The 20,744-nt window shown below is 53.2% G+C and overlaps 1 protein-coding gene across 1 annotated transcript; it reads left to right on the plus strand.

Moving 5' to 3' along the window:
• The first annotated feature begins 147 nt into the window (after positions 1 to 147).
• On the plus strand, positions 148 to 13,850 carry LOC308552630 (DNA dC->dU-editing enzyme APOBEC-3F-like). Its single transcript, XM_081127836.1, has 10 exons — positions 148 to 457; positions 1,700 to 1,856; positions 3,261 to 3,558; positions 3,973 to 4,088; positions 6,508 to 6,589; positions 9,932 to 10,016; positions 11,270 to 11,405; positions 12,571 to 12,847; positions 13,096 to 13,210; positions 13,659 to 13,850. Exons 1-10 carry the CDS (start codon positions 402 to 404, stop codon positions 13,759 to 13,761), a joined length of 1,425 nt encoding a protein of 474 aa, XP_080983962.1. The 5' UTR covers positions 148 to 401; the 3' UTR covers positions 13,762 to 13,850.
• Positions 13,851 to 20,744: the final 6,894 nt, after the last annotated feature.

Here is a 20,744-nt window from a genome sequence, read left to right on the forward strand (position 1 = left end):
GGGCTCAGACTTGGGCTGGGTGCAGGGGAGGTGTGGAGAGGGCTCCAGGCTGGGCCTCCCAGGGGAGCAGGGCCTCAGTCCTGCTCTCTTCAGCAGGGCCTGTCCCACCTCCTCTGTCTGACATCATTACTTTCACTTTCTGTTTGCAAGAAGGGTGGGTCCTGCTCCACAGAGGAGCCTGTCTCCAGCAGAGGTTGAGCTAAGTCAAGTGGAGGGCTTCAGATAAGGAGAGAAGGTGGGTCTGAGCTTGAGCAAGCTCACACCTCAGGGCCCTCCCACTCCTGTTGCCAAACCAGGAAGGAAGTGGGGCCCAGCTGAGAAGGCGGGGAGGTCCTCTGTCAAAGGGCTTTTCTAAAACCTGGGCCCCGTGAGCAGAAAAGCAGCACCAGCGCTGGAGAGAAATGGCCAGGAGGAAATGGGCCTGGCATGAAGGCTACATCCGGAAACCCTGGCCCAGGTACTGCTCCCCCGCTGTCCCTGTCTGTAGGCCCTTTCTGCACGGGGTCTCCCAGGTGTCTCTGTCCTCAGAGGTGTCTTGTCTCCATGGTCTAGCCTGGCTTCTCTCCCTCTGGGCTTCCTCTCTGCAGTCCCACTCCATGGGGGCTTTGCCCTCTTCTGGGGATGCGCCCACCATTGCTTCTGAGTGGCCCCTCCTGCACCTTCCCCAGCCCTGTGTCCTCCTGGGCCACCTCTCAGCCTGCGAGTCTGTGGGGCTGGGCTGTCCCCTCCCTGCCTGTGGGACTGCCTGCTCTGTGGCCTCCTGTGCCCTCCTAACAATTAGAACTGGGCTAAGGGATGAGTGAAGCACTTGCTGCATTTAGTTTTATGCACGTCGATCCACTTTCTACGCTAGTGGCCCCGTTGCGCACACAGTGTGCGATCAGATCTCTGAGCAGGGAGATGAATCCTCTCTTCCAAGATGTCAGCGCTGCGGGCAGAGAGCAGAGTCAGAGTGCCCCAGCCGCACCTGCCACCCTCGGGGTGTAAGTGCCCCAGCAGCAGCAGGAAGCAGAGAAGCATGCCGTGGGCAGGAGACATGCTCCCGGTTTACAGTGGGGTAGAAAAGAGCCTCTCCCCCGACATGACCTGCAATGGCTGGACAGGGCTTTGCCTGGGCAAAGGACCAGCTCTGTCACTTAGCAGCCCTGTGACGTGGGCAGGCCACTCCTCTCTCTGTGCCCTGCTTCCTTCTCTATAAAATGGGGTGACACTCCTAGTTTTGGGGAGGAATAGAGGAGTTCAGATACAAGCTCTAAGAACAGTAGCCAGAGCCTGTGATTTTAGGTGTTAGCCTGATATTTTGAAAAGTAATAAACATGCATAGGTGAAAAGTCAGCCATGAATTGAAACTTGATATTCAAATCGGTAATTTCGGGGTGTAGAGGGTTTCATTACTCATTTCTATTTTTGAATGGTTTGGGCGATGGGTGGGCAGGATCTGGGGTGGGGTTGGGTGTGGGCTGTTGGAAGCAGCAGAGCCAGGGCCGATGGGAGACGGCACGGGTCTCTGCTGTCCCTGCAGCCCCTCTCCTCCTCCTCTCCCCTAGTCTTCCTGCCTGGGAGGCTGCAGGAAAAGCTGAAGGGAGTGGCTTGGGGGGGGCACAGCCACAGGGCATCCAGGGGGCTGTGTTGAGGCGACACCAGATGGGAGAAACTCCAGGGAACACTCTGCATTTTCTGGTTTCTCTCTTGCCCACAGGAACCCAATGAGAAAGTTATATTTTGATTATTTCTACTTTCACTTTGTAAACTGGCCCACGCCCAAAGATCGGAACGGCTGCTACCTCTGTTACAAAGTGGAAAGAACCCAGAACGGCTCACCTCTTTCATTTCACACGGGGGTCTTTGAAAACCAGGTAGGTGCCCCATGATACTGTCATCAGAGGCTGGAGCTAAGCCAGGGAAGGATGTGGGAAGATTATCATATGTAAAATGCCAGAGGCTTCTTCCCACAACATAGTCTTAAATTCTAACCCTTGATGTCTCCGCTTGACCCTCCTCAAGCCCCACACACGATGGCATTTGACTTATCCACGAGGCCTGTTTCAGGGACTCTGCTGGCTATCAGTCTCCGCCTCACCCAGGGGCCTCCTTGGAGGAAAGGGCATTATCTGGCCCTAGGAAGTGCTCTGCTGGCGGGGTCCTCCCCCAGCCACACCCCTGCCTCCTCCAGGCCCAGCATGTGTGATCCCCCAGGGGAGAGCCCACACCCACATCCTGCCTGCCCCCCAGCCTGCTCTGAGCCTCAGCCCAGGTCTCCCTGGATGACTGCAGGCTCAGCAGACACACAGCAAGCCCACCACCCTGCAGCCAACCACTAAGGTCTCCTGTGAAATATCCCACCACACGCCAGCCCTCCCCTCGCCACCCAGACAGCAGACTGTTTAGAACCCATCATGGGATGGACAGGGTAGCAGTCCCCACCCACGGGAGCGCGATCGGGGTCACTTAGGTCGTTTAACCTTTCCTGCACCCAGTGTTCAGACTTTAAGAGAAATTGATGAATGTAATGTTGATAATGTACTTTGAAATATATCTGCGGTTTTATTTCAACATACAGTAAGGAATCCAAAAGTTCTTCATGAGCTAGTTTACAGTCTTTTGCAGACTAAGTCATGGAGACAAGGTGTGTCCTTCACAGCTGACACTCACCTCAGTGCAGGCGAGCCGCATTTCCAGAGCACAGCAGACACCCGCGGCTGTTGGCGCCCCGTGGGCAGCACAGCCGCGTGGCCTCCCCAGCAGGCAGCGCGGGAAGCCTGGCCGCAGAGGCCTGGCCTGGGGCAGCACTCAGAGGCCTGTGCAGGGATCGCAGGGCGGGGGGCGCTGGAGTTAATGGGCGAGTGTGGGGAGGGAGGGCCAAATAAAAACGGCGGGAGGGGTGAAGTTTAAAAGCGGATAAATCAGCCAGATTGGCCTGGATCAGTGGTTGAGCGTCGATCCATGAACCAGGAAATCGTGGTTCCATTCCCAGGCAGGGCACGTGCCAGGGCTGGGGACTCGATCCCCAGTGGGGGGCGTGCAGGAGGCAGCTGATCAATGACTCTCTCTCATCATTAATGTTTCTCTCCCTATCTCCCTCTCCCCTCCTCTCTCTGAAACCAATACAAAAAATTAAAAAAATAAAACGAGATAAATCGCTCAATAACATGCCCCTGAGACTATTGTTCCCTGTCACCTGGTCCCCACTCCCTCCAAACTCTGCCACATGCCTGCTCTGCCAGCCAAGAGGGTCCCTTTTCTTTCTCCCACTCTCCCAGTTCTATCCGAGGAAGCCTGTCCACACAGAAATCTGCTTCCTGAATTGGTTCAAGACGCAGAAGGCATTCTTGGCCAAGAATCTGTCCCGTGACGAGAAATACCACATTACTTGGTTCATGTCCTGGAGCCCCTGCTTCGACTGTGCGAGGCGGGTCGTGGAGTTCCTGAGCGAGCACAGGCACGTGGAGCTGAGCATCGTGGCCGCGCGCCTCTACTACTCCAACGACCCACAGTACCAGCAGGGGCTCCGCAGTCTGGAGAGCGCGGGGGCGCATGTGGCTATAATGTCTCAAGATGGTGAGAGCAGAGGGAGCTGGGCAGGAACGTGGGAGAGCCCAGGACCAGGCAGGAAGGACCTAGAATCCCCAGAGGAAGAAGAGCCTCAGTTAGCGGCGTGCACAGGTGCTGCTGGGTCTGGAAGGCACCGGCGGGTCTCCTGGAGGAGAGAGTTCAGGGGAGACAGGGGATCCAGGGCAGGGGAGGGAGGTAAAGACACATGAAAAACGGGGCTTCCAGAAAAGGGGAGAATTGGGCTGCCTCAGATCCCAGTTAGAAAAAAGAATTTAAGTGATAATGAAGTCTCTAGGAAGAAAAGAGAAAAGAGATAGTGAAATTATGATGGGGACAGCATGTCCCTAAGGGTCAGACTCTGTGGCCCCTCGTTGCTCCCCAGGGCTGAAACTCACCATTACCTCTCCTGTTCCTGTTCAGACTTTTTCAATTGCTGGAACACTTTTGTGGACCACCAGGGGCTACCATTCTGTCCCTGGAATAACCTGGATAGAAACAGTCAAAAGTTATCTGAGAAGCTGATGGACATCCTCCAGGTGAGGCTCCACCTCCCTGTTCCTCTCCGCACCCCTCCCTCCTCACCTGCTCTCCCTGGGCCTTCCTTTCCCTCTGCTCAGGGCCTCCTCTGGGTTACCTGCTCACTCCTGGGACACCAGCACCACCCCTCTTTCAGTTCTCACAAGGTCCCTCTGCTTTCTCACCTCCTTGTGTCCCTCCTGCCTTGCCCGCCTTTGTGACTGCCACAGACCTCTTCTCTGTTCATCTTCCCACCTGCCTCACTCCCTGTTACTCTTTCACTCCACCTTCTTGATCTAGAACCAGGAAAACTGAAGGATGGGCTTCATCTCGCCAATCAAGTCAGGAGTCTTCTGGTGAAAGACAAACAGAACACTTTCTTCAAGAAATGAAAACTCACCACTTGTCATCATCTCCAAACCGAATCAAAGAAACCAGCAATGGGCAATGAATGAGTTCATAAGAAAATTTTAAAATATCTGATTGATTTACCTCTCATTTAAAATCTGTGATATGTTCTAAATACACACGGGTGAGATTCCATTCAATACTACCAGAAACATTTTTTACTTTTAGAGAAATAATTACTTTCATGGATTTTAAATCCAAAGCAATAAAATGAAAGATTAAGAATCTTCCAGAAATGTTCTTTCCTCTAAATGTGTTATGAAATCCAAACAGTCTAGCAGACACGTGCAAAGTGCAACTATCTTCCTCTTTTGTAGGTACCTTCATGGGAGGGCAGTGGTCACAGTAATTCTCACTGGTCAAGTAAAAATCAGTAATGCTTAGAGGAGCAGAATCTTGAATTCAAAAGTCTAAACTCATTGGCAAACTGTCATACCGATGGCAGTGCCGTTTCTGAAATGACAGTCCATGCGACAGGAGAAAGGCTCAGTGTCGCTACTGGGAAGAGAAATTCAAGTTGGCAGTTGCACTGGGGGCTGAGAATATCTGCAGTCCTCAGGCCGCTCCTAGTTCCACTGCCCCGGAGAGGAAGGGAGAGGGAGGGCTTCCCTACCCGAGGGGGTCACTCCTGCCCTCTACAGTACCTGGGCCTAGTGGCCCCGTTGCGGGCACCAGGTGTCTGTCCTGCCATGACTCCGGAGCCTGAATCATGCTGAGTGAGCCCGTCAGCTGGGCATCCTGCACAAGGCAACGAAGGCTCCCAGGTCTCTCCTCACAGACTTCTGCTCACAGGTCAGGGCCCACCTGTGTCACAACCTCTCACAATGACTATAAGGGGCTGGGGGCTGGGTCATTCAGTCTGAGGCACTGTAGGCTTACAGAATAAGGACTGTCCTGATGACCATGGACGAAGGGGGGGAGGGGACTAAGTCAGGGAGGACACACAGCAGAGGGAAGAACTGATAGACAAAGTGACCTGGAGAGATGGAAGAAAAGGACAGGAGAGCGGAGGGGAGGGCAAAGCAGGGCTGAGGGCCAGCGGTGGGAAGACAAGTGGCTGGAAGAAGCCTAAGGACAGAAGGCTGGGATAGAGAGGGGTTGTCAGGGGACTGTGGCTGCCAGTGACAGAAAGCTGTCTGGAGGGGCTGAAAGTCAGCTTGTTTCACAGAACAAGATGGGGGGAGAGGGAGGGCTGTTTGGGCCTGGCTCAGCTGCTTGGTGATGCTAGTCTCCTCCAAGCCTCAAGATGTAGTCCACATCCAGACATCGTGCCTCATTCCAAGGGGGCAGAGAGAGGACAGGGCCAACTCCAGAACTTTCAAGCCTGTCATGTCTTATATATACATGAAAAATCGAATCCCTTTGAAAACATTAAAAATTAAAACATCTGTATATGAAAAGACTTCATAAAGTGACAGCCTGGCCACACATTGAAGGGAAACATTTCCAATGTAATTGACAAAGAATTCCTATCCAGAATGTCTAAAAACGTGTAAAGCAAGAGGGACAGGAGCATGCAAATGTTGTCCCTCCCACCATGTGATGGCTGAGGGGACCTATGCAGAGGACCAAGCATAGAATGAGGAACTCCAAGTACATCTGTCCCTGATCCAAGGTCCCGACTTTCTCATGACCTCAACCACTCAACAGGCAGGAGGAGAGCATGCACTGGGCTCAGACTTGGGCTGGGTGCAGGGGAGGTGTGGAGAGGGCTCCAGGCTGCGCCTCCCAGGGGAGCAGGGCCTCTGTCCAGCTCTCTTCAGCAGGGCCTGTCCCACCTCCTCTGTCTGACATCATTACTTTCTCTTTGCAGGAAGGGTGGTTCTTGTTCCCCCAGGAGCCTGTCTCAGGCAGAGAAGCAACTCTGTGAGCAGGGAGAGAATGTGAGTAGGTGGGTCTGAGCTTGAGCAGGCTCACACCTCAGGGCCCTCCCACTCCTGCTGCCAAACCAGGAAGGAGGCAGGGCCCAGCTGAGAAGGCGGGGAGGTCCTCTGTCAAGGGGCTTTCCTAAAACCTGGGCCCTGTGAGCAGAAAAGCAGCACCAGCGCTGGAGAGAAATGGCCAGGAGGAAATGGGCCTGGCAAGAAGGCTATATCGGGAAACCCTGGCCCAGGTAGTGCCCCCCCTCTGTCCTTCTCTGTAGGCGCTTTCTGCATGGGGTCTCCGAGGTGTCTCTGTCTTCAGCCTCATCCTTCCTATGGTCTAGCCTGGCTTCTGTCCCTCTCTGGGCTCCCTCTCTGCAGTCCCACTCCATCGGGGGCTTTGCCCTCTTCTGGGGATGCCCCCACTATTGCTTCTGAATGGCCCTCCGGCACCTTCCTCAGCCCTTTGTCCTCCTGGGCCACCTCTCAGCCTGCAAGTCTGTGGGGCTGGGCTGTCCCCTCCCTGCCTGTGGGGCTGCCAGCTCTTCTTGCTCCCAGGCAGCAGAGCCAGGTACTACTGGTTCCCTTACACCCCCTTCCCAGACAAAGGCAGGGGAAAGCCACTGGATTTTCCTTGGCATGGCAAGCAGAGCCTTTTGCAGGTTCAACCCCGTAGGAGCTTAGGGGATCCGGTTCTTTCTGATCCACACCCCCAGGGGGTTAGTGGTTTCCCTCTGCATATTGCCTGAGCCCTTGGACCACTGTAATAATGGTTCTGCCAAAGTCCAGGAGTGATGGACAATCCCTGCGGAGTGGCTAAGAGTGTGGGCAAACCTCAGATCCAGGCTTAAACCCTGGCTCAGTGGGCCCCTGGGCTTCTTTCCCTATCTGTGCAATCATAGCAGAACCCGCCACAGCCGCTCCTATGACCATCACTACCTGTTACCTGCTTAGCACAGTATTTGGCATGGAGCAAGCACTCAATAAAGACTAGATTTATCCACGGGGGGATGGTGGGTGGGCTTATGAGCAATAAAGTTTTTCTAAGGTATAGTTTCCAAGCTTTCTGTGAGAAATATTTCTTCCTTTATAATCTCTAAATACAGGATGGGGCAAAAGTAGGTTTACAGTGGTGAGTATGGGAGTTTATTCTTGTACTATTATTTATTAATTATTGTATTATTTTCCATTATGAACGGTAAGCCTACTTTTGCCCCACCCTGTACAATAGATATATATTTTAAAGGGACTGGTTTAACTTTTCTCCTTCTATCGCCTCTCCAGACTGAAAATTTTTTGTAGGTAGGACCTGGCTCTGCCTGTGATTTAAACATGGCAACCACAGCCAACATGTTTACAGTACTGACCTGGTGACAGGCATGGCCCTAAGGGATTAGCATGTACTATAGACAGCATGAAAGGTTAAAGACCTAGACTCTACTCCTGATACTCTGGGACTGCGGGCAAGGTATTTAACTCATCTGGCCTGTTTTCCTGTGTGTAAATGGGGATAATGCAATCTCCTTCCTGGGCTCCTGTTCCCTTCAAAATACTCCCCAGCAGAAAGTGCCGAGTGTAACTGGTTTACTGTACAAGCTGCCTCGCAGTGGCTCCCAATCATGGTCCTCTCATCTGCCTCTGCAGGCCACCCCTTCACGGTTTCCTGGTGTGTCTGTCATCTTGATCTGTAACCTGACGCGTGCTCTCTGAGGGACAGGGTGAGGAACCCGAAAGGATGAAGCCGTGAAGTGGGGTGGTGGGACCCCTGGGAGGTCAATTCCCCTTCTGCACTTTTCTCATTTTTTAAATGGACAGAATACTCCCCACTTCATGTGGTTGTTGAGAGTATTAAAGGGGATAATCCATGTAGGGGCTCAGCACTGTGTTAGGCCCATTGCCTGCTCAGGAACTAGAACTATTTTTAAAAAGGCATTTCGTGAATCAAGTCATTACTCCCTTCACCACTAGAGGGCGCTCCAGCAGCGCTGAGACGCTGTCATACCAGCCCTTCAGCACCTCTGCATAAATCCCTCCTAAGCAGCATCAAGGGTTAATTAAGGCTGCTTCATGGACCCCCAAGATGTGCTTAGATCCGGGCCAGGGGTCACAGAAATATGTAATTCTGCAAACCAACATTTCTTTTACTTCTGCTTTAAGTCCAAAGCAAATCCTAACACATACACAGTGCTTCTTCCCTTTCCCCAAGTCGCAGGTGGACAAGGTAGAGTCCACCTTCAGACTCTCCCTTCTCCCCCTTCCTCCCTCCATCCTGCCTCTTTCCAGGCTGCTTTGCTTCTCTCCACCTGCCCAGAGTGCTATATCTTCCTTTTTAATCTTGTGCCTTCCTCCCTAGGCTCACTTTTCTCCTCCTCTCCTTCATGGCTGCCTCTTTCCTTCCCTTCCAGGTTCCCCTTTAACTGGATTTCAGACTCACTGAGAACATAAAGGAAGGCCTATAGAAACTGAGGTATATACCATGTTCATGGATGGCGTCTCGGAGCCACAGAGATGTCTATGCCTGCCAAAATTGATCTACACATTGATAATAGGGTATCTCATGGGACACGACAAACTTTGTCCATAAGTTCATGTGGATGTGTCAAAAGCCAAAACGACTTCAACAGAAGAAGATAAGCTGGATCTGCACACTAGACACCAAACCTGCTCTAAAGACCCAGCAGGGCAGCATGGGAGTTGTCCAGGCACAGACAAATGAGGCCATGGAGAGATGAGAGAGTTCAGAGACACAGATAGCCCTCCCCACACATACACACTAAGGTTGTGCATTTCACATCAGTGGGACAAAATGACATGGAAGGAAAGTTACTAAATGTCCTTGTATTGGCTATCCAATACAAAATTAAAAATTAGATCTCTATGTCATGTCTTGTATATACATGAAAAATCGAATCCCTTTGAAAACATTAAAAATTAAAACATCTGTATATGGAAGACTTCATAAAGTGACAGCCTAGCCACACATTGAAGGGAAACATTTCCAATGTAATTGACAAAGGATTCCTATCCAGAATGTCTAAAAACTTACAAAGCAAGAGGGACAGGAGCATGCAAATGTTGTCCCTCCCACCATGTGAAGGCTGAGGGGACCTATGCAGAGGACCAAGCACAGAACGAGGAACTCCAAGTACATCTGTCCCTGATCCAAGGCCCCGACTTTCTCATGACCTCCACCACTCAACAGGCAGGAGGAGAGCATGCACTGGGCTCAGACTTGGGCTGGGTGCAGGGGAGGTGTGGAGAGGGCTCCAGGCTGCGCCTCCCAGGGGAGCAGGGCCTCAGTCCTGCTCTCTTCAGCAGGGCCTGTCCCACCTCCTCTGTCTGACATCATTACTTTCACTTTCCGTTTGCAAGAAGGGTGGGTCCTGCTCCACAGAGGAGCCTGTCTCCAGCAGAGGTTGAGCTAAGTCAAGTGGAGGGCTTCAGATAAGGAGAGAAGGTGGGTCTGAGCTTGAGCAAGCTCACACCTCAGGGCCTCCCACTCCTGCTGCCAAACCAGGAAGGAGGCGGGGCCCAGCTGAGAAGGCGGGGAGGTCCTCTGTCAAAGGGCTTTTCTAAAACCTGGGCCCCGTGAGCAGAAAAGCAGCACCAGCGCTGGGGACAAAGGGCTAGTGAGAATCAGGACTGGAAAGAAGACTTCATTATGGAGCTCTGGTCCAGGTACTGCTCCCCCGCTGTCCCTGTCTGTAGGCCCTTTCTGCACGGGGTCTCCCAGGTGTCTCTGTCCTCAGAGGTGTCTTGTCTCCATGGTCTAGCCTGGCTTCTCTCCCTCTGGGCTTCCTCTCTGCAGTCCCACTCCATGGGGGCTTTGCCCTCTTCTGGGGATGCGCCCACCATTGCTTCTGAGTGGCCCCTCCTGCACCTTCCCCAGCCCTGTGTCCTCCTGGGCCACCTCTCAGCCTGCGAGTCTGTGGGGCTGGGCTGTCCCCTCCCTGCCTGTGGGACTGCCTGCTCTGTGGCCTCCTGTGCCCTCCTAACAATTAGAACTGGGCTAAGGGATGAGTGAAGCACTTGCTGCATTTAGTTTTATGCACGTCGATCCACTTTCTACGCTAGTGGCCCCGTTGCGCACACAGTGTGCGATCAGATCTCTGAGCAGGGAGATGAATCCTCTCTTCCAAGATGTCAGCGCTGCGGGCAGAGAGCAGAGTCAGAGTGCCCCAGCCGCACCTGCCACCCTCGGGGTGTAAGTGCCCCAGCAGCAGCAGGAAGCAGAGAAGCATGCTGTGGGCAGGAGACATGCTCCCGGTTTACAGTGGGGTAGAAAAGAGCCTCTCCCCCGACATGACCTGCAATGGCTGGACAGGGCTTTGCCTGGGCAAAGGACCAGCTCTGTCACTTAGCAGCCCTGTGACGTGGGCAGGCCACTCCTCTCTCTGTGCCCTGCTTCCTTCTCTATAAAATGGGGTGACACTCCTAGTTTTGGGGAGGAATAGAGGAGTTCAGATACAAGCTCTAAGAACAGTAGCCAGAGCCTGTGATTTTAGGTGTTAGCCTGATATTTTGAAAAGTAATAAACATGCATAGGTGAAAAGTCAGCCATGAATTGAAACTTGATATTCAAATCGGTAATTTCGGGGTGTAGAGGGTTTCATTACTCATTTCTATTTTTGAATGGTTTGGGCGATGGGTGGGCAGGATCTGGGGTGGGGTTGGGTGTGGGCTGTTGGAAGCAGCAGAGCCAGGGCCGATGGGAGACGGCACGGGTCTCTGCTGTCCCTGCAGCCCCTCTCCTCCTCCTCTCCCCTAGTCTTCCTGCCTGGGAGGCTGCAGGAAAAGCTGAAGGGAGTGGCTTGGGGGGGGCACAGCCACAGGGCATCCAGGGGGCTGTGTTGAGGCGACACCAGATGGGAGAAACTCCAGGGAACACTCTGCATTTTCTGGTTTCTCTCTTGCCCCCTGCAACCCATGAGAAGGATGTATCCCGACATCTTCAACTTCCACTTCCACAACATGTTGCCTGCCATGGGGAGGAAAGCCACCTACCTCTGCTTCGAAGTGGAAGGACGGGATCAGGACTTAGTCTACAAGGGTGTCTTTCGAAACCAGGTAGGTGCCCCATGATACTGTCATCAGAGGCTGGAGCTAAGCCAGGGAAGGATGTGGGAAGATTATCATATGTAAAATGCCAGAGGCTTCTTCCCACAACATAGTCTTAAATTCTAACCCTTGATGTCTCCGCTTGACCCTCCTCAAGCCCCACACACGATGGCATTTGACTTATCCACGAGGCCTGTTTCAGGGACTCTGCTGGCTATCAGTCTCCGCCTCACCCAGGGGCCTCCTTGGAGGAAAGGGCATTATCTGGCCCTAGGAAGTGCTCTGCTGGCGGGGTCCTCCCCCAGCCACACCCCTGCCTCCTCCAGGCCCAGCATGTGTGATCCCCCAGGGGAGAGCCCACACCCACATCCTGCCTGCCCCCCAGCCTGCTCTGAGCCTCAGCCCAGGTCTCCCTGGATGACTGCAGGCTCAGCAGACACACAGCAAGCCCACCACCCTGCAGCCAACCACTAAGGTCTCCTGTGAAATGTCCCACCACACGCCAGCCCTCCCCTCGCCACCCAGACAGCAGACTGTTTAGAACCCATCATGGGATGGACAGGGTAGCAGTCCCCACCCACGGGAGCGCGATCGGGGTCACTTAGGTCGTTTAACCTTTCCTGCACCCAGTGTTCAGACTTTAAGAGAAATTGATGAATGTAATGTTGATAATGTACTTTGAAATATATCTGCGGCTTTATTTCAACATACAGTAAGGAATCCAAAAGTTCTTCATGAGCTAGTTTACAGTCTTTTGCAGACTAAGTCATGGAGACAAGGTGTGTCCTTCACAGCTGACACTCACCTCAGTGCAGGCGAGCCGCATTTCCAGAGCACAGCAGACACCCGCGGCTGTTGGCGCCCCGTGGGCAGCACAGCCGCGTGGCCTCCCCAGCAGGCAGCGCGGGAAGCCTGGCCGCAGAGGCCTGGCCTGGGGCAGCACTCAGAGGCCTGTGCAGGGATCGCAGGGCGGGGGGCGCTGGAGTTAATGGGCGAGTGTGGGGAGGGAGGGCCAAATAAAAACGGCGGGAGGGGTGAAGTTTAAAAGCGGATCAGTCAATCAACAGCACGCTCCTAGGACTAGTGCTCCCTGCCCCCTGTTCCCTGCTCCCCAGTCCTGCCACATGCCAGCCCTACTAGCCAGAGGTCCCTGTTTCCTCTCCATGCCCTCCAGGTCTCCCAGGGGGCGCCAGGCCATGCAGAACTCTGCTTCCTGGACTGGTTCTGTGACACCTTTCTGTCTCCCAACGCGTCTTACCATGTCACCTGGTACATATCCTGGAGCCCCTGCTTCGAGTGTGCAAAGGTGGTGGAGAGGTTCCTGAATGAGAACAGGAACGTGAGCCTGAGGGTCGCCGCCTCCCGCCTCTACCTGTTTGACCAGGATGATGAGCAGGGGCTTCGAGACCTGCGGGCAGCAGGCGCCGAGCTAGATGTGATGTCCCCCGAGGGTGAGAGGCGAAGGAGTGGGCACAGGGCTGTCAAAGAGACTAGGACCAGGCGGGGCAGGGGGTGTGTGTGTCAGAGAGCCTGAGAATTCCCCAGGGAGTGCGAGTGGAAGGGAACTTGGGAAACTGAGGCAGGAGGGGTGACACCTGGCAGGGAGGAGCCCAGGCCCTGAGTGGGGGAGGCCAGGGGAGGCTCAGGAGAGAAAGGCTGCCAGGCCAGACCTGCCTGCTTTCTCCCCTCTTTACCACAGACTTTAAATACTGCTGGGATCAGTTTGTGTACAACCAGGGGATGCCCTTCAAGTACTGGAAGAATGTGCGTCGATGTTATTACGACATGAAACGGATGCTTGAAGAAGTCCTGTGGTATGAGTTTCCTCAGCTTCCCCAGCCCTCTCCCCTCACTCTGCTCCCGAGTTCTGGCCTCTCCGCTGCCTCAGGCGCCCGCCTCCCGCACACTTCCTCCCTCTACCCCTCAGTGCCAGTAAAGGTGCTCCCCCCCTTCCCTGGGTCCTCCCATCTCACCACAGTAACGAAAACTTGTTATTAAACTGAACCTAAATGGTCACGAATGTGCACCAGTGGGACAGACTTGATTTGCCACAGACTGACTGCTTTTGGTTGCTAGGGCTTCCGCAAGGGACTCTCGGCCCAGGCCCTGGTGACTTTAATGCCCCTAGTCTTTGGGGCAGCTAGAATTAAATAATTTAATTCCTAATTAGGCCTTTGTTGGCGGGGTGAAAGCTCTTCCTGCCCAGCTCCCTTTGTCTCAGGAAGGTAGTCATGAAGCTGATGTGTGTCTCTCTTTGTCAAGCAGGGGATTACCTCGGGGCCTGCGGAGAATTTATGAGTTTGATTTGCAGAGAAAGACTGTCTCCAAGTTATCTGCCACCCGCTGCTGGCTGCCCCCGCTCTGATATGAAAAAGCGCTCCCTAAGAATGAAGAGACAGGCCTCCCTAGGTTCTCCTAAGCTCCCCTCCCCAACTCCCTTACTCCATTAACAACTCTCTACTTTTGCTTTCTGGAGAAGACAAATTTGACAGATCCCGCTGTCCTCTTTTTTCACTTTGGCCAAATTGAATAAACTTTTCTCTGTCTCCAAGCACCGGTGTCTCAGTGTTTTGGCTACTAGCATATCGGGCACACAAACCTGAATTTTGGGAGGTGACTCAGTAGCAACTCCACGGATTGGGTGACTGAACGATGGACACTTATACTCTCACAGCTCTGGAGGCTGGAAGTCCAAGATCGAGGTGTCGGCAGTTGGTTGCTCCTGAGTCCTCTCTCTTTGGCTTGCACATGGCGTCTTCTTGCTCTGTCCTCACGTGGTCTTTCCTCTGTGCATGACTCTGGTGTCCCTCTAAGTGTCCCAAGTTCTTCTTCTTGTAAGAACATCAGTCAGATTGGATCAGGGTCCACCCTAAGTGTCATTTAAACATAATCACCTCTCTAAAGCTCTATCTCAAATATTGTCCCTTTCAGAGGACTTCAGCCTATTGATTTGGGGTGGGAGCCACAGTTCAGCCCATACAATGACCAAGGACCTTTCTGAGTGAGTGGGTGCGGTAAGAGCATGTTGAGCCTTGTCCTGTGTGTCTGCTTCCCAGGTTATATCCAACCTGGCTCCAACTCACCTGCTTCCATTCCAGACTGCTGCCCCAGGAGCCCCCTGTACTGTAGGAGCCCCAACAGGGAGCACCACCCTGTTCTTTGCTAGTCTGGAAAAACCACGCAGGGGACCTTTATTATGTACATCTGGGGAAGACCTGATGGCAGGCCAGTCACATGAGTTTCCACCCTAGGCCAGGGTAGGCTAGGGGCTTATCTAGCAGAAGGGAAAGGGAGAGGGAGAGGGAGGGAGCCGTGCAGGGAAAGGCCTGCGCGCAGGCCAAGGACAAACCGAGCCGGCGAGGCTTTTAGCTGTCAAGGACGTGGGAGACACGGGTCCGCGCTGCTCTGCTGCACGTGGCCTCTGGCCAGGCAGACACCTTTCCACTGACTGGCAGGGGAATTGGGCTATAGCCTCGCTTGACCCCCACACTCAACCCCGATTCCACCCTCATGGTCTGTGCACAAGTCTCCAGGGAGGGACCTGTGTGGTTACGGTGTTAGCACATTGCATCCAAATCCCACAGATGCAGCCCAGGCTACAAGCACAGACTAACAGCAGGAGGGGGAGACCCACCATCCCTAAAAGGGCGGAGCGCCTCCCTGTCCAGTCATAGGGGAAATATGGCCAGGCATATGTCCTGCAGACCCAGAGAGGCCCCCGAGGGACAGGGAACGTGCCACCTCTTGGATGTTGTTCTGTCTTTCTGAGGCAGGGCAGTGTCACTCCACAGGTGCCAGTGGCTCTGTTCTGTCACGTTGACTGATTTGTTTTCCAAGGCAGCCCAGCAGTAGCAGGGGGGGCATCTCCGAACACACCCAGCGGTCTGAAACACTGGAGCAGAGAGCCACTTCATCAGCCCATCTCGCAGACTGTTAGCCTCACTGAGCTAAGGAGGATCAGATGTGTTTAGTGGGCACCCACGGAGGGAAATCAGGAAGATTACCAATCTGCCAGATGCCACAGCAGTTGGCCGCTTACCAGCCATGGAGGGTGGTATGAGCAAGCCCTGGGCAAGACCCTCTCCCGCATGGGGCTAGGAGAGTGCACCAGCGGGTATCAATATGAGATTCCCAGGGCCAGGTTCATGCACTAGCTCCAGGGTGTATGTCCTGGGGTGCTGGCCACAGCAGGTTATTTTTATTTTTATTTTTTTATTTTTAATCTTTATTGTTGAGAGTATTATAGGTGTCCCATTTCTCCCCCCAATTGACCCCCTGCACTTCGCTCCGACCCCCTTCCCAGGCCTTCACCCTGTTATTGACTGTGTCCATGGGTTATGCATATATGCATATAATTCCTTTGGTTAATCTCCTCCCACCCTCCACCCCCCTTCCCTCTTTCCTCTGAAATATGATCGTCTGTTGCATGCATCAATCTCTCTGGATCTATTTAGTTTGTCAGATTCTTTTGTTCATTAGCTTCTTCTTAAAGAAGACCCTTCAACATTTCCTGTAGTGCTGGTTTGGAGGTCATGAACTCCTTTAGCTTTTCCTTGTCTGAGAAGCTCTTTATGTGACCTTCAGTTCTAAATGACAGCTTTGCTGGGTAGAGCAATCTTGGTTGTAGTTCCATGTTTTTCATCACTTTGAATATTTCTTGCCTGCAAGGTGTCTGTTGAGAAATCAGCTGACAGTTGTATGGGTGCTCCCTTGTAGGTAATTAACTGCCTTTCTCTTGATGCTTTTAAGATTCTTTCTTTGTCTTTAACCTTTGGCATTTTAATTATGATGTGTCTTGCTGTGGGCCTCTTTGGGTTCCTCTTGTTTGGGACCCTCTGTGCTTCCTGGACTTGTAAGTCGATTTCTTTCCCCAGGTAGGAGAAGTTTTCTGTCATTTTTTCAAATAGGTTTTCAATTTCTTGATCTATTTCTTCCCCTTCTGGCACCCCAGTAATATGAATGTTGGGCCTCTTGAAGTTGTCCCAGAGGCTCCTTATACTATCTTCATATTTCTGGATTCTTCTTTCTTTTTGCTCTTCTGGTTGGGTGTTTTTTGTTTCCTCATGTTCCAAATTGCTGATTTGATTCTCAGCAACCTCTACTCTACTGTTGATTCCCTGTAAATTATTCTTCATTTCAGTTCCTGTAGCCTTCATTTCAAATTGGTACTTTATTATGTTATCGATTTTCTCAGTTATTTCCCGAATAGTCTGCTTAAACATCCTTATAAACAAAATTCTGAACTCTGTATCTAGTAGCTTGCTTGGAACTATTTCATGTAGTTCCTCTTCTAGAGATTTCTTCTGTTCTTTCCTTTGTGACATGTTTCTTTGCCTCCACATTTTGTCTGCTTCCAGGTGTTTGTTTCTATGTATTAGGTAGAGCTGCTATGTCTCCTGGAATTGGTAGAGTGGCTTTGTGTAGTAGGTGTCCTGTAGGGTCCAGTGGCTCAGCCTCCCCAGTCACCTGAGCTGGGCCTTCTAGGTGCTCCCCTGTGTGGGCTGTGTGCACTGTCCTGTTGTAGTTGAGCCTCCTGCTGTTGGCATCACTGGGAGGAACTGTCCCCCAGGCCAATCAGCTGTGAGGACCAGCTGCAACTACAGCCAGAGAGCTGCTGTGCTGGACACGCCCCTATGGAGCAGGATTTACTTCAGTGGAGCTTTGGTGCTCACCAAGTGCGCCCCTTGAGTGTCACTCGTGGATGTGGTAGGGTTGTAATCCAGTGTAGTCGAGTCTGACCACCAGGTGCACTGTCTCTGGGGCCTCCCGGGAGGTGCCAAGTCAGCCTCTGCCAGTGCCTTGCCCAGGGCCACCCAGCATGAGCTACACAGCAAACCGTAGGTGGCTGCTACTTGTGCTGGGCTTGGCGGTGTCCAGGAGAGGCCAAGCTATGAGCCAGTGCAGCTGCCGCTAGTGCCAGGCCTGGGGCCCCTTATCCAGCTGTACAGGGCCCGCTGCTGCTTGTTTGAGAGACTTTAGGAAAGTCCTAAGCATGGGGCTCGAGAGGCCCCTTGCACAGAAAAGCCCCTGGAAATGGCCTGGATGAGCTGCAGGTGGGGAGGGCGGGGCCTCCGGGAATCACGGGGCGGGGCCAAAGGCGAGTCAGGTGCTGGCGACTCAAATATGGCGCTGGCTGTGTGCGGGGAGGACTCGCCACAGGAGCCATGGCCTCCGCCAGCCCTTCTGCCCGGGAGGAAGCCGCCCTCCGCCTCTCGCCCGGATCTCAGGCAGGTTAGTTCCTCCCCGAGTGTCCTGGGTCCTTTCAGGCTGGTGCCCGGCGCTGGGCTCAGAGGGAGCGTCCGAGTGAGTCCGTGCCGGCCCTTTGAGAGGAGCTGCTGGGGCTCCCGCAGCCTCCGCGACCCTCAGCGACAGTCCCCGCTGGTTTCACAGCCCGGAGTTGTGGGGACGTCTCTTCCCGGCCTGGAGCCCTGGGCTGGGGGCCTGCTGTGGGGCTGGGACCCCTCGCTCCTCTGGGAAACCCCCACCGCCGAGATTCCCTTCCGGGTTTACCCGCAGCACCGGGTGTGGGCCCGCGGCGAGTCTCCGAGTCTCCGATTCAGCCCCGACCCGCCCGCGTCTCCGCCCCTCCTACCGGTCTCTCGATGCTCCTTCAGCTCCCTGGTTGTGGGGCTTCTGTTCAGCCGGATCTCAGGAGGCTCTGAGTGCTGGTGGTTCTGTATTTTAGCTGTAATTCCATGTGGTTGCGGGAGGCGGGCGCAGCTGCTCCCTGCGCCGCCATCTTGTCTGTTTCCCACAGCAGGTTACTGTCGGCTCCGAGGAGGTCTTATCTTGGTGTCCACTGTTCCGACCTGCGCTCTCGGAGGGGATGCCCACGTCCGCTGCTGCATCGGGACCGCTGCAGGTCCACCTGGTCGCGGCTTTTCTCTCATGGTTAGTCGTGAGTCAGATTCTGGGGTCCATCCTCGTAGTGACCCTCCCCCCGTTTTCAACTGTCCGTTATAACCGTCTATCAGCCCAGCTCCTGTTGGATTGGAAGGGAGGTGCAGTCGCCATTCAAGGCTGTGGCTCTCGGCACAATCTGCACACAATGTCCCGTCGCTGCTGCCAAGGGACGCGGGTGCTGCTCGGCACACACAGAACACTGCCGACAAGCTGTAACAATCAGTCATTTTCCGTGGAAGGCCCCACGCTTTAGCTGCTGCTCACAGGGTTTTCTGCCCTGTGTGTTTCCTTCTCCTCTGTAGCCATGTAGCCAGGTCTTCTTGCCATCGAATGCCAGCAAGGGCATCCATTTCATTACTCCCTGGACGTTGTAACACTTGAGGTCCTGTGACATGCTATAGGCTCACCTCCTTAGTCTGCACAACCGTCCATATGTCAGCCCACATGGTTTGTCCCCACAGAGGTCTGTTGTTGATAGTCCAGTCCTGTGAGTGCTATTTTGGTGACTGTCCTTTGCAGGGGCCATCAGTATACCTGCTTCAGGTGGCACTGGAACTGTCCCTGCTTTAACTGGCAAAGGGCCAGTACGGCCTCGAGTGCCTTTTCAGCATGCATCCCCTTCTGACACGAAGGTGACTGGCCCCAACAATGTCTGCAAGTCCTGGCTAAGAGGGGACGTTGACATGTCCCTGCTGCAGATAAACACTCGCATCTCGTTATGGTTTGTGTCTGTGCTGCACCAGACTGCAGCGTGTGGGACACATCGGGCAGCCACCCCCTGCTGGGATAGGTGGGCCTCACTGTTACAGCAGGGCTTTCAGTTACAGGCTCTGTTGCTTGCAGGGCGTGGTAGGTGGCATAGAGCCGTTTCTTTATTAGGCTGTGTTTTTCTTCAGCCCCTTTCCATGCCAGGGGTCAAAACCCTTTGGGATGCAGAGTCTCTTATTGCTGCCAGAGACCCCCCCAACACCCGCTCCCCCCACCCCCGAGCTATATGCACATCCAATTCCCCAGGTAAGGCTGGATCATAGGTACCAAGTCCCTGAACCTGCTTAACTGTTCTTTTTCCTCCTCAAAAACCCATTGGTGCTTCTCCTGCCAATCGCACTGTTGTCCTTCCCTTAGAAGACCATACAAAGGCTTTAGGTGCGCAGTTCTGTAAGACGTCATCTGCATGTTGCACTGCGCACCCACCACCAAGGTCGGGCTCCTTCCACCCCCATCCATTCCTTCTACCCTTCTCCACCTCCCCCATCCTTGTTGCTTTTGGTAATCACCATACTGTTGTCTGTGAGTTTTTCATTTATAATAGTCAAGATCTGGAATCAGTCATGGTCCAGTTTTCACTGCGTCCCGTTATAAGAAGGAGAGATTCTCATTGAATTCATGCAAACAACCATATTGCATGAAAATTAAATAATACTCATGCATTAAGAGTTTCCAAACTCTAGAGGGATCAGGTAGGGAGAAAATGGTATCGCTTACAAAGATATAATTTACCAAACTGCTTGAAGGGAAAGACAAGCGCCCCCACACCTGGAAAACAAGACATGTTCCCCAAGCCAGCAGAACTTTGAACAAAGTCACAAAAACAATAACCATGCCCAGTCCACCCAGGCCCACATGGTCAACTCCCCCAGCCAGACCACCCACCAGCACCTCTGCAAATCCAGCTTGAAGGCGCTGATCTGAAAATTTATTCTCAGGAAAACTCTAGTTTAGGGTAAGTCACAGTCCTTTCCATGGACCTTTAAGCTAAAATCTCTTTGTAAATGCAGCAGTGACTGTCTGGTGAATGACAAAACTTAAAATGACGTGGCTGTAGATCTGATTGTAATGCAGTTGACAAGAACTTTGCTTTTCTGTAAGATGTAATGTTCCAAGAGAACAAGCAGAATGTAAAAGTGCCTGTTTTTCCCCCCTCACATGCTCCTCCGGCAGCCGCAGCTGGCACAGGGTTCGGGGGCAGCACAGATTGCGTCTGTCTCGGCTACTATCTCCTTGCCTGAGTCAGAGTCAGTCTCGGCAGTAGGCTCCCACTTACTAGGGTGCTCAGCTTCTTCCCCCTCAGGAGAGCAAACCAGGCCACTAAATCCTGTAGCTGGTCCCCGGTTTGCTTGAGCTGCCCTCCTAAAGCCTCCCTGTGAAACCAGACAACTAATGCGTCTGGGTTGCCTGTCGCTACTTGAGCCAGTTAAGCAGAGACAAGGTTGAATCATATATGAGCACTTATTCCAACCATGGCGGCAGTGTGGGAGAGCAGTAGGTCATGCACAAAAATCTGCTCTACCTGCCCCCCATAAGCCAGCTGCTTATATTGGGTAGAAGGACAAAGATTACATGGGGCCTTAGGCAAAAGGAGAAAGAATGGGTATAATGGTTACAGGCTACAGGAAATGTGGGCTGGGGGTTTGCAAAAGTGTGGGGCGCCTCTGAGTCCCCTTT

This window comes from Miniopterus schreibersii (genome assembly GCF_964146895.1).
Source record: "Miniopterus schreibersii genome assembly, chromosome: 2".
NCBI classification, from domain to species: Eukaryota; Metazoa; Chordata; class Mammalia; order Chiroptera; family Miniopteridae; genus Miniopterus; species Miniopterus schreibersii.

Excerpts from the sequence above, each read along its gene's own strand:
- LOC308552630 (XM_081127836.1), top strand. The coding sequence starts at position 402 with ATGGCCAGGAGGAAATGGGCCTGGCATGAAGGCTACATCCGGAAACCC. Across the intron at positions 4,089-6,507 it reads AGCTGATGGACATCCTCCAG|AAAAGCAGCACCAGCGCTGG; the intron begins GTGAGGCTCCAC and ends CCCTGTGAGCAG. Across the intron at positions 12,848-13,095 it reads AGATGTGATGTCCCCCGAGG|ACTTTAAATACTGCTGGGAT; the intron begins GTGAGAGGCGAA and ends TCTTTACCACAG.